Source organism: Cervus elaphus, chromosome 26 (assembly GCF_910594005.1).
Source record: "Cervus elaphus chromosome 26, mCerEla1.1, whole genome shotgun sequence".
NCBI classification, from domain to species: Eukaryota; Metazoa; Chordata; class Mammalia; order Artiodactyla; family Cervidae; genus Cervus; species Cervus elaphus.
In genome coordinates, this window is record NC_057840.1 from 40,335,130 (window position 1) to 40,350,222 (window position 15,093).

At 46.0% G+C, this 15,093-nt stretch overlaps 1 protein-coding gene across 5 annotated transcripts in view; it reads left to right on the forward strand.

Moving 5' to 3' along the window:
* Positions 1-1,328: 1,328 nt before the first annotated feature.
* ZDHHC14 (zinc finger DHHC-type palmitoyltransferase 14) overlaps positions 1,329-15,093 on the forward strand; it is a 277,903-nt gene continuing 264,138 nt past the window's right edge. For 2 of the 5 annotated variants that reach the window (XM_043888082.1, XM_043888084.1), the window contains exon 1: positions 1,329-2,082. In XM_043888082.1, coding sequence (XP_043744017.1) covers positions 1,838-2,082 — 245 coding nt within the window. In that variant the 5' untranslated portion in view covers positions 1,329-1,837. The remainder of the gene's footprint in view (positions 2,083-15,093) is intronic. The other 3 variants (XM_043888081.1, XM_043888083.1, XM_043888085.1) reach the window with 2 other exon arrangements.

Genomic DNA, 15,093 nt, shown 5'->3' on the forward strand with positions numbered 1-15,093 from the left:
GCCCACCGGCTGTGCCTGCGGCCGGAAGGCTCAGACCCCGCGGCAAACCCGGGGCCGAGCGCCGGCGCCGATCCGCGGGGACCGCCCGGCCGGGGCGGGAGACCAGAAGTGGTCCTGCCGCCGTGGGAGCGCGCGGGGGTCGAGGGGAGAGAAATAAAGCGAGCAAATTGTGGGCGCCCGCGGGGGAGAAGAAGTGAGAAAGGGCAGGGGAGGCAGCAACCCACGCAGAACCGGCTGCCACCGGGGGCTTGTCCTTCGGAAGGGAGCCGGGGGCCGGAGAGGTCCCGAGACCGATTTCGCTGCCCCCTCCTCCCCGCGGAAACCTGGAAACCCGGCCTGGAAGCCGGCCGGGCGGCGGAGACTCCCCGCCCGTAGCCCCCATCGTGGAGTCTGGTCCGCCTCGGCACACCCCTACCCACCCTGTTGCCCGGGCGCCCCCATCGCCTTCCCGGGTAGCATTAGAGACCACCCCCCCCCGCCCCCCAACACCGCGACCCGACCACTCGCCCTGCCGGGGAGGGTCGCGCCTCCGCGCCGGTTCCTCTGGCCCCCGGGACTCGCAAGAATGGGTTTGCGTGTTGCCGCGTGAATGTGTGTTCCCGAGGCGGCTGCGACTGCGGGAATAAACCGGGAGGAGAAGCGGGGAAGCGGACAGAAATCTGCGGGAGAGCGATCAGCGGGTGCCCGGCAGGAGCGGCCCCGGGGCGATGCTGGAGGGAACCCAGTGCCCACCCCCGCCCCGCCCCGGGCCTCGCCGGGCCCGCCGTTGGGGACCGGGGCGGGGGCGCGGCAGTGCCCGTGCGGACTTCGCCGGGCGAGAAGGAGGGGCCGGAGGAGGAGCCCGGCGGGCGAGGCGCGGGCCACCGCCCACCCGGCGGGGAGGAGGAGGCGGACCCGCTCTCAGCTCGGCGCGCGCGCCGGGGCTCAGCCTTGCAAACAAGTGTCTGTGGCGCTCGCCCCGCGGCCCGGACACAAGCGCTCCGCCGCCCCCCGGCGGCCCTCCTTGTGCCGGGCCTGGCTCCTATGGGGCAGGACCGATCCAGTGAGCCCCTGGGCGCGCAGTCCGCCAGCCGCCGCCGCCGCCGCGACCCTCGGGCCGGGCGGCCCCGGCAGCTCCACGCGGGGGCCGCGGACTCGGCTCGGCTGCCAGGCGCGCCGGCGCGGGGTCGCCGCGCGATCAGCGGCGCCCAGGCTGTCGCCGAGCCCGCTCCCGACAGAATAACGTGCTTGGTTTCCCCACCCACCCCTGGGAGGGGTTGCCGGGGCCGCGAGCGGCCTCCCAGTTTCCATCGCTCTCTCCTGGGGAGGATCCGCCGCCGGGAGGAAGGATTAGAATAAACCTGAACCGAGGCACAGAAGTGGCTCCCGGGGAAGCCGGCGCCGGGGCCGCCGCCTCGTGTCCCCTCGGGGCGCAGCGCTCGGGGGTCGGCGGGCCGGAGCCCAGGCGCGGCCCGCGGGCCGGGGGCGGCGGGGCCGAGCGAGCGGCAGCGCGAGGGGGCGGGCGCGCGGCCCTCCGGGGGGCGGCCGGGCAGCCCCCCGCAACCCGCGGGGGCCCCGAGCCCCGGCACGCGGGCTGGACGCAAGCGAGGACCGCCGCCGCGGGCTGCGGGCGAGCCCCGTCCCTCTCAGCAGGGGATCGGGCTATGACAGCTGGGCGCCCCAAAGGGTTAACCTGGGTGTCCTCGGCAAAGTTGTCGCCGAGCCGGGAGCCCGCGTAGGGGCCGCGGCGCCGAGGCTCGGGGGGCGGCCGGGCGGCCGGCGGCGGTCGTGGCTCGGCGGGGCCCGCGCGGCCGGGGGGCTGCTGGGGGTGTGCGCCCCCAGCCGGCTGCCCTCGTGGATGCCTCCCGGCGGCGGCGGGCCCATGAAAGACTGCGAGTACAGTCAGATCAGCACCCACAGCTCCTCCCCCATGGAGTCGCCCCACAAGAAGAAGAAAATCGCGGCCCGGAGGAAATGGGAGGTTTTCCCGGGAAGAAACAAGTTCTTCTGCAACGGGAGGATCATGATGGCCCGGCAGACGGGCGTCTTCTACCTGACCCTCGTCCTCATCCTGGTCACTAGCGGACTCTTCTTCGCCTTCGAGTAAGTGGCGGCGAAAGCTTCCCCGACGCCTGCACCCCCTCGATCCCTGACCCTCCCCTCGATACTTTCGTTTTCTAGAAGCCTTATCTGTTGTATATTGTTATATAATACAGACACCCCCCCCCCCTTCTTTTTTTTTTTTCCTTTTCTTTCAAAGGTCTGTTTGCTGGTCCGTCCCCAGAGATAATGCAGTTCTGGGTCGGGCTCTAGGAGTGGAGGAGAGGGCAGAGGGGGAGACTTGGAAGGTGTACCCGCCTTGTTGCTCCCGAGGGTTGAGTGGTACTTTGGCAGGTGGCTGATTCTTGGCGCTGGCCCGACTGCTAGAGTTTGGGGAATAGCAGTCCAACCCAGATGTAGCCTTCTGTAGGAAGCGGGAAGGAGGTAGATCCGCAGAGGGGATCCACAGTTGGCTTCCTTTCCTATTCGAGAGGTGTAAGGGCATCATGTTAAGCTCGGTTTCCTAAATCTTCTACACGTCTTTGCTGAATATCGAGAAATCTTGGTGGTTTGAGGTCTCAGAGTGTAGGCCACCCCGTGTGGCCTGAAGGATGATTTCATTTTTCATTCCCCTTTAGATGTTCACTCTTGGTCAACAGTTTCTGATTTACTATCAGGTTTCTAAACGCTTCACTGTTTTAAAAAAAAGTTTCAATAAAAAAATGTTCCAAGCAAACACTTTTCCCACCCCTTCCTGATATTTGCACACAGGTTAAAAAGGAGACTGTAGGCCTGTTTTCAGGAAGAGTATGACACTGCATGGTAACTTCTGACTCCAGAAACAATACTTGGGGACTTTAGAGCTTTAACTGGAGAAAAAAAAAAAAGTACATGCATATCTTCTCTGTTTTCAGGAAAATCAGATTGGCTGGTAGCAACTATCCTCCTGCCAACTAATGAAGGATCTTCTTACTTATTAACAGTATTAGATAAAGTAGTTTAACCACATTCCAGAATCAATTTCAATTGCTCTTATTGGGTCCAACATTTGCAATGCAACTTCTTATGTAATTCTTGGTATCTGATGCTCAATGAAACTTGTAGCTACTACTCCCCACCACCATTAAAAAAAAAAGCAATATATTTATTAGGGGTTCTTTGCTTTTGCTGTATCTTGGTTATTATGGGACATGATAACGCTTTCTGCTTCTGTTGGGTAGGGTTCATTAAAACTTTCTGTGCATATTTACTTTTGTCTCTGATAAGTATTAATAGGCTCTGATTTTGTGCCTGATGTTTGATATTCCAAATGCTGTCTCAGTCAGAAATGGATGACAGTGTAATACTATTCATTTGAAGCCCTCTGACGCTGAGGGGAAGCATTTTGCATCTGAACATTGTGCCATGATGAACAATTTTAACAGGATTAAGTTAGAACAGGTGAGGAGAGAGATCTCAGATATAAGCCCCCCACTTCCCCCAGCCTTTCTTATAGACAGCCTGTCCATTCTGACTATGTAAAATGTTCAGGTCTCTCCCAGAGGTTCTAACTTTGGTGCACCTTTGAGACTAGTTGGTGGAGTCTGTCAAGGGGACTGAGGGCGGGAGGGTCAGGGTGTGGAGAGGCTTTCGGAATGACCCGAGAAATGCCCTGTTCCTGCTTCTGTTCTTTTTGCCTTCATCCAGAGTCATCCTCTGGTCCTTACAGACCTGGGGAGCTGGAGCGAGGGGCCGGAGTTTGCAGTCAGAGTCATAACACATTCCGGCACTGACCTGATGGTTCCATATGGCTCAACAGAAATGCCATTCTTCTAATGGTGGCTTTCATTACAGGTGGTCCCCTAGACAGTGTTCACTATGTTCCTAATGTTAACAAAGTTTTCAGTGGATCCGTATTGCCATCTTTGCTCTTTTTAGCAAGGTTAAGAGTGGAGAAAGTGGATTAACTTTGTGATTGCATTGCACAGCTTCAGCCACAAGTGTGTTCCATGTAGAATCATGAATATTTCATCTTCTCTAACACAAATCCCCACTGGGTGGTTAGGGGTCCCCTCCGATTATTACTCACCATCTTTTATTTTCTTCTTTCAAACATTGCTTTTTACCAAACCATCATAAATTCATTTCTACTTCTTCATCTCTGTGTGTGTTTCTTCCAAGAGTTCCCCAAAGTCCTCACTAGCAGGCTGTTAGGGACTTTTTTTTTCTGCGTCAGTGTTGTGTTAACGGATGGCTGTAGGAATAAACATGTGCCCTGGGATTTTGTTAGCTACTGTCAGCAGCTTCATTTTTAGATCAGCTCTACATCTACCTGTATCTTTGGTGTCCATAAGCGTCACTTCAGTTAGGTGATTTCAGATTTCAAGGAAAGATGGCTCATCGCAGCACGAAGCCTCAGTTGCAAAAAATCATAGGGCCATTCAAACTATAGAATATTATGCTTTGGCAAGAATATTTGTTCCTGTATTGCTTTTAAGTTCATTACCATTGTTAATGCCAGAGTGAAATTAATTTGACAGAGTCTCAGAGAACCAATTAGTCACATGCTTGGGAAATGAAATGCCAGTAGACTAACAGAGATCAAGAGAGAATGCCAGTTTTGTTTTGCTCATTGTCTGCCCTTCTTCTGCCATTCCTCAGTTATTTATTGAGCATATACTATGTGGTTGCCTGTTTTGGTGAATTTCATGTCTGGATAACTTTAATATTAGCAGAGTTCCGTTTTTAAACATTAGACTCTGTGTTTCTCCATTCTGTCACACGAAGGCAAATATGAAATTTGAAAATAAGACATACAAATTCTAAACTCAGTTTTAGACCTCCTTTTCCTGCAACTCTTCTCCACCCCACCTCTCCTTTCTGACCTTGAGCAGATGGACAGGCAAGTCTGACCAAGAGAAGTGGACTTCCTGGAATGCAGCAATAGGTATTGATACTGTCTTCAACCCTGGAAGAAAGGCCGGGTAGAATGGTCATTCCCAACTTGAAGATGAAGTGACAGAGACTTGGAAAGCAACCGCCGAAGGTCACACACTAATTAGTGGTGGGGCTACAGGCAGCAAAGCCTGTGACCCTTCTGATGGTCTGGGCTGCTCCTCCTCCATGTATAGAATAGTGGTCACAGGTGTGTGTGCCTTTTGGCAATTCAGACCCCAAGATTCTTCCCAGAAGTATGACCCTAGACACATAATTTGACTCTTCTAAGCCTTAGTTTCCCAATCTGTTAAATGGGATTAATAATATTTACCATTAAATGTTGTGAAGATTAAAAGAAGTGTATTTAGTACAGCATCTGATATGTACCATCTACCCATTAGATGGTATGTATTATTAGAGAAGGGCTTCCCAGGTGGCATTAGTGGTAAAGAACCCACCTTCCAATGCAGGGGATGTAAGAGACGTGGATTTGATCCCTGGGGAAGATCCCCTGGAGGAAGACATGGCAACCCACTCCAGTGTTCTTGCCTTGAGAATCCCTTGGACAGAGGAGCCTGGAAGGCTAGAGTCCATAGGGTCGCAAAGAGTCAGACATGACTGAAGCGACTTAGCACACATTATTAGAGAAATAGCCTCCCAGGGATGCTGGTCACCCTTTCTGAGAGCCTGTGAAGGAGGGAGTATGTGGGTTATGAAGCAAGCATGACAGGGATAGCATATTAGGGCTGAAAAAATGTGGAACCGTGCAGCCTGTGGTTGAAACAGAGGAGCAGCTTTGCCCCCGCCCCTTTTATCCAGACCCTGAGCAAGAACAGAGGAAACCTCCAAGAAGCAGGGACTGGATTTCATTTCCAGTTTTGGAGCTACCATCTCAGAATGGAGGAGACAGAAAGAAAGCAACTAGAAGTCCACCTAAAGCTGCTCTCCAGTCTTTGCCAGTTAGGGCAGGGCTGTTTACCTTTGGGCATCTTTTATTCGACCTATAGAGGGCCGGTCCAAAGTGACAGCATTCCATGGGTGTTTAAGAGGGAAGGGAGGAGGTTGGTTGCAGTGCTATTGAGATGTCGCGCTACCCTTTGCCCTTATTGAGGGCTGGCTCATCAGAGACTCTCTGCAGTGTCCTCAGACTCACACCCCCAGAATAGTCATTTGAAAAGATCAGTGAACATTATCAATTTCTTTCTCTCTGACATACACACACACACAGCCCACTTTAGAGTTGAAAATTTGAGGGGAAAAAAAGCAAAAGTCTTTGGTCCTAAAGTATTGACCTTTCATAGTCTCTTGATCACCAGGGCAGAAAGAAGAAGATGAACTGGGGTGCACATGACGTTCTCGTTTCCAGGAGCACCCCTTGAGGCCGGGGGAGCGATGCTCAGACCTTGGAGTTGACCGTCCCCTGCTTCTATGCTGTCACCACGGACAGTTTGGAGATGTTACTAGAGCTGAAGCTGGGATTGCAGTAGTGTTCTTAAATTTCTCCTCACTGAGAAGTCTGTTGGTGATTCTTTAAAAAAAAAATCATGTTTTCTTCTCTCTTGTTGTCCCTTTGCCTTCCTTCCCTTCATTACTTCCTCCTCCTCCTCCTTTTTTTCTTTCTTTGGCTCCTCCCCTCTGAAATCACTGATAAATAATTGGTAGTCATTGGAACTGGAGTCCTGTTTGCCTTGAAGATGGAACAAGAGACTGTCCCCCCGTATACAAAAGTGGGATTTCCAATAACAGTGTCTCCCTTTTAGATTGGAAATCGTTTATAATCTAGTAGAGGGTACTGCCTTATAATACATAAAGATAACCCATTCATTTATGCATGATTAACACATGGAGAAGGAAATGGCAACGCACTCCAGTACTGTTGCCTGGAGAATCCCATGGACGGAGGAGCCTGGCGGGCCATGGTCCATGAGGTCGCAGAGAGTCGGACATGACTGCAGGGATTGAGCACGCATGGAACACGTGTAAATTCCGTGGGGACAGGGACCCTATTTGTTTTGTTCACTCATATCCCCCCAGCATTTATAGTAGTGCCTTGTGCATAGCAGGCTCTCAGTAAATATTTATCATTTAATGAAATAATGGTAAAATTGAAAGACACTGAAAAAGAACTTCTATGTGCTTTGGTTTTTCACTTTGTAATGTTGGGAACTTTAATAAAATGTAGAATCAATAATATCTTATAGAACATTTGCCTTAGAAACATTGATTATAATGTAATTCAGAATCAAATATCATCCCTTTTCAAATGCATCAGTTGAAACAGAAGAAATCAAAGATTTTCTTGGTTACTTAGAAAACTAATGATAGAGTTGGGATGTTCTCTTCACTAACCAAGATTTCTATTTTTTTTTTCTATATTTTTCAACTAAATGCTTTAAACAAACAAAGCACTCTGTGATATATATGAAGGTTACCCAATAACCACCAGCACCTAGAATAATTTTATGTTTTATAGGGTTTTGACTTTGGATACTTAAATTTATATAATAGGATTTTTGTGAATTCTATCGACTACTTCTATTTCACTATTTTCTCTTAGCTAGTGACATCACGTTATGCCAAAGGACTCCTGTAGGTTCCTATAATAGGGTGACGATGGTCAGGTATTTAATGGACTGTATCTACATGCATGTTTGCTTGGTTGCTCAGTTGTGTATGACTCTTTGTGACCCTGTGGACTGTAGTCCACCAGGTTCCTCTGTCCATTGGATTCTCCAGGCAAGAATACTGAAGTGGGTTGTCATTTTCCTCCTTCAGGAGATCTTCCCAATCCAGGGATCAAACCCACGGCATCTCCTGTGTCTCCTGCATTGTAAGTGGATCCTTGACCCCACTGAGTCATCAGAGAAGCCCACATCTACATAACCTGGAGATTTTTCCTTTGCAGTACAATGCTGCACATGATTTATTCAAAGCAGAGTTATTATTTCTTAGCAAGAGAACTTAAATTAAAGGTTTTAAGGAAATGTGTTCCTTGTTTTGTAGATGAGGTTGTTAGGAAAGGGAAAATGGTGGTGGTCAATAGATGCTTATGGGCTTCCCATAAGTGGTAAAGAATCCACCTGCCAATGCAGGAGGCACAGGAGGTTTGGATTTGATCCCTGGGTCAGGAAGATCCCCTGGAGGAAGAAATGGCAACTCATTCCAGTATTCTTGCCTGGAAAATCCTATGGACAGAGGAGCCTTTTGTGGGCTATAGTCCATAGGGTTACAAAGCGTCGGACATGACAGCCCAAATGCAATAGATGCTTTAATTAGATATACCAGAAAAACGAATCGATAAAGTGTCAGTTGGTTCAAGTAAGAGCTGGGGACCTTCTTAATGCTTTTGTTTAGTTCTTCACTAAATATAAAAGTTGGTCCCAATTCAACTAATTTTTATAAACTGGATTATCTGTTTCTTCTGTTTACCCCCTGTTTAAAAAATGTAGTGTTAGATTGATACAGAAGATTATGTGTAACACATGTGCAAATTTGAAATAAAATATTATAAAGAGCACCCATGAAACTGCCACTCACTCAAGAACCACATTAATATCAGGGCTTCTGAGTGTTACATCCGCTGGGTTTCAGCCCTGGGCCATCTTCCTGCCACTCCCTGACGTCGTCAGTACCTGAGCTGCTGCTGCTGCTAAGTCTCTTCAGTCGTGTCGGACTCTGTGCAACCCCATAGACGGCAGCCCCCCAGGCTCCCCCGTCCCTGGGATCCTCCAGGCAAGAACGCTGGAGTGGGTTGCCATTTCCTTCTCCAATGCATGAAAGTGAAAAGTGAAAGTGAAGTCGCTCAGTCCTGTCTGACTCTTAGTGACCCCATGGACTGCAGCCTACCAGGCTCCTACGTCCATGGGATTTTCCAGCCAAGAGTACTGGAGTGGGGTGCCATTGCCTTCTCTGAGTACCTGAGCTAGTCATTATTAATGCCTTGCCTTTTTACCCTCAAGCTTGTTGGATGTATGCATTCCCCAATAACAGGTTGTTTAGTTTGGCTTATTTTTCTATATAAAAACCTCGAAGGGACTCCCCTGGTGGTCTGGTGGCCAAGGCTCCATGCTCCCAATGCAGGGGGCCCAGGTTCAATCTCTGATCAGGGAACTAGATTCACATGCTGCAACTTAGAGTTAGCGTGCTACAACTAAAGATCCCGAATGCTGCAACTAAGACCTGGCACAGCCAAATAAATAAATATAAAGATTTGAAAAATACATATAAGCAAAATTTTCTTATATGTAAAAAAGTAATGAAGATCTTTTATTTAAAAAAGCTCTCCCTCCCTCCTCTCTCCTTCCCTTTTCTGACCTGTTGAAGAGTAAGTTTCAGATGTCATGCTCTTTATATCCATGTTTTTCAGCATGTAATTCTTACAAGAAAGGATATTCACTTATACACACACAGCATTAGTATCCATTTCAGGAAATTTAACATGGATACGATAGTCCACATTCAAATTTTGCCTCTATCCTATGACCAGTGGGTTAAAGTTCACTATCTTGGTATTTGTTTTCTATTTATCTGTTTTTTTCTCTTTTCTTCCATCTTGCCTCCTTTTAGGTGAATTGCCTATTTTTAGCATTCTATTTTATTTCCTTTAAAAATGTGGGCTATATTTCTTTGTATGTTTTTTAGTAGTTGTTTGAGAAATTAGAATATGCATCTTTACTCTTTAATAGTCTACCTCCAAATAGTAATGTTGTACTTCAAAACTAATATGAGAAACTTATGATGTTATAGTTCCACTTTTCTACCCTTTGAATTCTTATTCTCATATAGTTTATATTTGTGTATGATACAAATCCAATAATATTATTATTTAAAAGCGCTCAGTAGTATTTAAAAGAAACATAAATGTAAATATAAGATCATGGCATCTGGTTCCATCACTTCATGGGAAATAGATGGGGAAACAGTGGAAACAGTGTCAGAATTTATTTTTGGGGGCTCCAAAATCACTGCAGATGGTGATTGCAGCCATGAAATTAAAAGACGCTTACTCCTTGGAAGGAAAGTTGTGACCAACAGCATACTAAAAAGCAGAGACATTACTTTGCCAACAAAGGCCTGTCTAGTCAAGGCTATGGTTTTTCCAAGTAGTCATGTATGGGTGTGAGAGTTGGCTGGTGAAGAAAGCTGAGCACCGAAGAATTGATGCTTTTGAACTGTGGTGTTGGAAAAGACTCTTGAGAGTCCCTTGGACTGCAAGGAGATCCAACCAGTCCATCCTAAAGGAGATCAGTCCTGGGTGTTAATTGGAAGGACTGATGTTGAAGCTGAAATTCCAATACTTTGGCCACCTCATGCGAAGAGTTGACTCATTGGAAAAGACCCTGATGCTGGGAGGGATTGGGGGCAGGAGGAGAAGGGGACGACAGAAGATGAGATGGTTGTATGGCATCACTGACTTGATGGACATGGGTTTGGGTAGACTCCAGGAGTTGGTGATGGATAGGGAGGCCTGGCGTGCTGCGATTCATGGGGTCGCAAAGAGTCAGACACAACTGAGCAACTGAACTAAACTGAACTGAATGAATATACTTTAAAACAAAACCTGTACACATATATAAAATCTAAAAGACACATATACTCGTACATATATGAAAAAGCAATAATTTTAAATAGAATTTTGTATTTATTCTCACATATTTACCATTTCTTGTACTCTTTATTTCTTTAATATGTATTATTTCTCTTGTGCCAAAGTACTTTTTAGCATTTCTTGTATGCAGGTGTGCTGGTGACAAATTCTCTTAGGTTTTGTTTTGACAGTGTTTGTTTCTGCCTTCATTTTTGAAGGATATTTTCACTGGATATAGAATTCTAGCTTGACAGTTTCTTTTTTTCCTACCAGAACTTTGAAGATGTTGACCCTTTGTCTTCTGGCCTCTTTAATTTCTAAGATAAGTTAGTTCTTGCATTTTCTATTTCCCCCTGTATGTAATGGGTGATTTTTTTTTTTTTTTTTCCAGCTGACTTTTTTTTTTTTTCCCACAGTTAAATGAAGACATACTGAGGTGTGGTTTTTCTTATAGGAATCCTGCTTCAGATTTACTAAAGCTTCTTAGATCTGTAGATTGATATCTTGAAGTTTTGGTAACTTGCCATTCATTGTTTCTTCAAAAATGTTTTGTCCTATCCTCTCTCCTCTCCTGGAACTTCATTAATTTATGCATGATACCATATTATATAGTCCCATACATCTTGGATTTTTTAAATTGTTTTACTTTTTTTTTCTCTTTGTGTTTCAGTTTGAATAACTCCTGCTGGTCTGTCTTCAAGTTTACTGATGTGTTTTCTCTGCTGTGTCTTGTCTATGACAAGCCCTTTTGATACCTTACTTTTTATTTTGAGCACTCCTGTGTTTGAAAAACTAGTTTTTAAATGTGAGTTAAGAAAAATAGTTTCCATTCTTCTGCTGAAATTTTCTGTTTGTGTCCATGATTTCTACTGGATCCTTTAACACTTTTTTTTTTTTTTTTTGTAGTTATTTTAGAGTCCTTGCCTTACGATGGCAGTATATCATCTCTGGATCCACTTCTTTTGGCTATTTCTTCTCTTGACTGGGGCTTACAGTTTCTCACTTCTTTGTGTTCCTCATAATTTTTGATTGCATGCTAGATATTGTGTGTAAAAGAATTGCAGAGGCTTCAGTAACTTAAAAGGGCCTGGACTTATTTCAGGCCAGTAGTGTGTGGGCTGAGTCAATCTCATTTGTAATTGAAATGGATGTGACCTTTGGTGAAGCTTTGGTTGCATTCATTTAATCACTGACTTCAGATATTTTGAGGGAAGAATAAGAACTTTCCCTTTAACAGGGACTGGGATCTGAATCCTGATAAAAACTCTTAATGCTCCACAGCCCAGCACCAGCTTACTGAGCTGTGGGAGATTTGTTTTTCAGGCAAAATGCCAGCTTTTGGGGATGCTGGGGAGCTTTCTTTGCAGTCTTGTCCCTGCTTCTATACCTAGGACATCTCTTTCTGCCCAGCTGTTTGCTCCCAGCTTTTGGATGGCTGCTACAATGCCCTGGGTAAAGGCCTGAAGTGCCTGAGAGAAATTCTTCTCATTTTTCTATGCTGTGACCCCTGCCCTATCCTTGGGAAAGGTCCCATAAGTGTCAGGGCAGATCTTTCTTACGTGTCCTGCCCCCAAGCTTTTGGTGTATTCTTGCTTGTGTTTGGTGACGATCCACAGGGAAGAATTGGCTGGTGGTACAGACCTACTCTGTGGCTGAGTCTCCTTGGAATTCGAATCCATATAGCAGTCCACATGTGGCCACTAGCCTGGTTAAAATTTTGCTAGTTTTTCCTTAACTCCTCTCTATGGTAGATTCCTGTTCTCCCTGCCATTTTGGTAGGAATGAAAGCTACTCTTGGCCTTTTTTTCTTTTGGGATGGGCTTGACACATTTATACTTCTTTGCATCCTCAGCTCCCTGATATATTTTAAAAACTGTGCTTTTGTAGCTAATCTGGCTTACTCTCATTGACAGAGTGGGAGTGATTGCTCTTACAACTTTCAACTTGTGATTTTTTTTTTTAACTTAATGTTGTGCTTCTCAGATTCATTTATGTTGTTGTGCATCTATGTAATTAGTTTTTATTGCTTAAATATTTGGTTTGTATACATATGCTCCATTTATTCATTATACTCTTTCTAATATTTCTTTGACTTCTCACTGGTTCTTGGCATTTACTTTCACTTTATAGAATATGCAAGGCTGCCTCCGCATAGGCTTTGATTTCTTCTGAAGGGTGTCCTGGCACTGCATGTGATATCTAGACCCAAATGCTCAGGCCTGGGTAACAGAGAGTTTAGCATGGGATGCATTCTGTTATGTGTCTACATGATGATATTAATAAAATATTTATAAAAGTGATAAATCATGACTGTCAATTAACCATTGAAGTTGTCTACAATTAAGAGCAAGGTTTAAAGAAATATACATACTTACTATTTGATCTAAGTATTGCAGTGGTAAAGAATCTGCCTGCCAATGCAGGAGATGCAAAAGAGGTGGGTTCAATCTCTGGGCTGCAAAGTATCCCCTAGGGTAGGAAATGGCTACCCAGTATTTTTGCCTGGAAAATTCCATGGACAGAGGAGACTGGTAGGCTGCAGTCCATGGAGTCACAAAGAGTTGGATACGATTGAGTATACACATAGATGACGAGTGAGGTACTTTATCACAGATTTTATCTTCATCATCATACTTTGATGCTAGTTTTTAATAGATTTTAAGAGAAAGCTTTAGCTTTCCCCCCCTCATTTACAACACTCTAGGTTTGGAAGCTCTTCCCTCATCTCATGCCTAACTTAGACACAGCCCCTCAGAGGACCTGTAGTTAAGATTCTGTTACTGACCTTTTCTCATGTAGCTGCTTTTCTTTGTCAGTCCTGATAGAAGGATTTCTGACTGAACCTGCTAGCCCTCCCGGCTCTTATAGACTCTTTGGTCTCCCTGCTCTACTTGAGAGAGAAAAATCTCTTCCCCTGCCGTGATCGGCCCAGAATGAAGGGAAGCATGACAGCCGTGTGTGTGTGTGTCTATGCCTCCTTTTCTCTGGACTCCATTTCTCCAGTCGGTAGAGGTTGTCCTAGCCTTCATTTAGGCTTGTTTTGATCCCTTCCTCCTTGACCCTTCCTCTGAGAGCTGTCCTGCCATTCGAATGGACTTCCCCTTGACCCCTAGAGAGTTTTGAAGTAGACTTGCTTTCAAGGGAGACTGTTTTATTTTAGAACATTTAAACATATTTGAACAGAACCAACTATTAAGAAATGTGAATTTCCATACATCTTCAAACTGGGCTTTCAGAACTTCCGACTTCAGAGGCCAGCTGCCTGGTCTTTCTTCTGAGAACCATCAGAAGGTGACCAGGCTGGGCAGGGTGGCTGATAGAGAAGGGTGTAGCCAACGGTCTTGGGGGCTGGATGTGGTCTGCCTGGAGATAGTCTTATCAGTGGGGGAGTGGCTGGCCGTCCCACTCATTTGGGAAAGAGTTGAAGCTTTAGAGTCTCCTCTCTTTGGGTAGCTTTCAGGTGCTTCTGACGAAAACAGAGGAATAGCTTATTTTAACACAAAACACTGGAGTCTGTGAGAGGCGTTAGTCCCACTTACTGTGATGGAAAATTACTGCGTCTCCTTGTACAGATCGCAGAAATAGGTTGGGTCCTCACATTGTGTGTTCCTGGCTACTTCCTTGACAAAATCCAGTGTCCTTCCTCCCTGCTCCCCCCCACCAGTTTTTCTTTTTCCTTTTTTCTCAGTGGTATAAGAGCGTGTGACTTTTTTTTTTTTCTCTCTCTCCATGTTTTTTTAACTTTTATTTGTTTATTTTTGGCTGGGCTGGGTCTGCGTGCTGCGTGGGCTTTTCTTTAACTGCGGTACATGGGCTTCTCATTGCAGTGGTTCTCTTATTGTGAAGCACAGGCTCTAGGGCGTGCAGGCTTCAGTAGTTGCTGCTGTGGGCTCAGTAGTTGCAGCTCCTAGGCTCTAGAACAGCCTCAATAGTTATGGCGCGAGGGCTCAGTTGATCCGAAGCATGTGGCATCTTCCCAGATCAGGGATTGAATCTGTGTCTCCCGCATTGGCAGGCGGATTTTTTTTTTTTTTTTTTTACCACTGAGCCACCAGGGAAGCCCAGTGATCTGATCTTTCAGGCTATATAATCAATGCCACTTATCGTCTTGAATGGTACTGTTTTGGGGGTTTTAATGCCGTGAATTTCCCATCCATCCCTTCTTGATGGCATATAAGGGCATAATTGAACATATACGTCAAAGTGAGGTTAAATTCTGCACCTCTATATGGTCTATTTGTCTTTCTACCCAAGGAGAAGAATTCTGTACTCAGGTTATCTCACACCTATCAACTTGATATAAATTTCTCTGCTCCTTTTTAAGATAATGAGCCATGCAAATTGAACTCCAGAATGGTCCCAACACACACATTCAAACAATGATTTCTACTCTGTTTAGGAGAGCTACTGAGTTCACGTTTATGTACCTGTTCCATTAGCTTTAAGCATATTTTGCACATAATATTTCAACAGGTATGCTCTTGTCTTTTAAAAAATAATTAGATACTGAAAGATAACTGTCACAAAATTATGATTTAGTCAGGATTAACACTGAATAACATTGTGTAAAA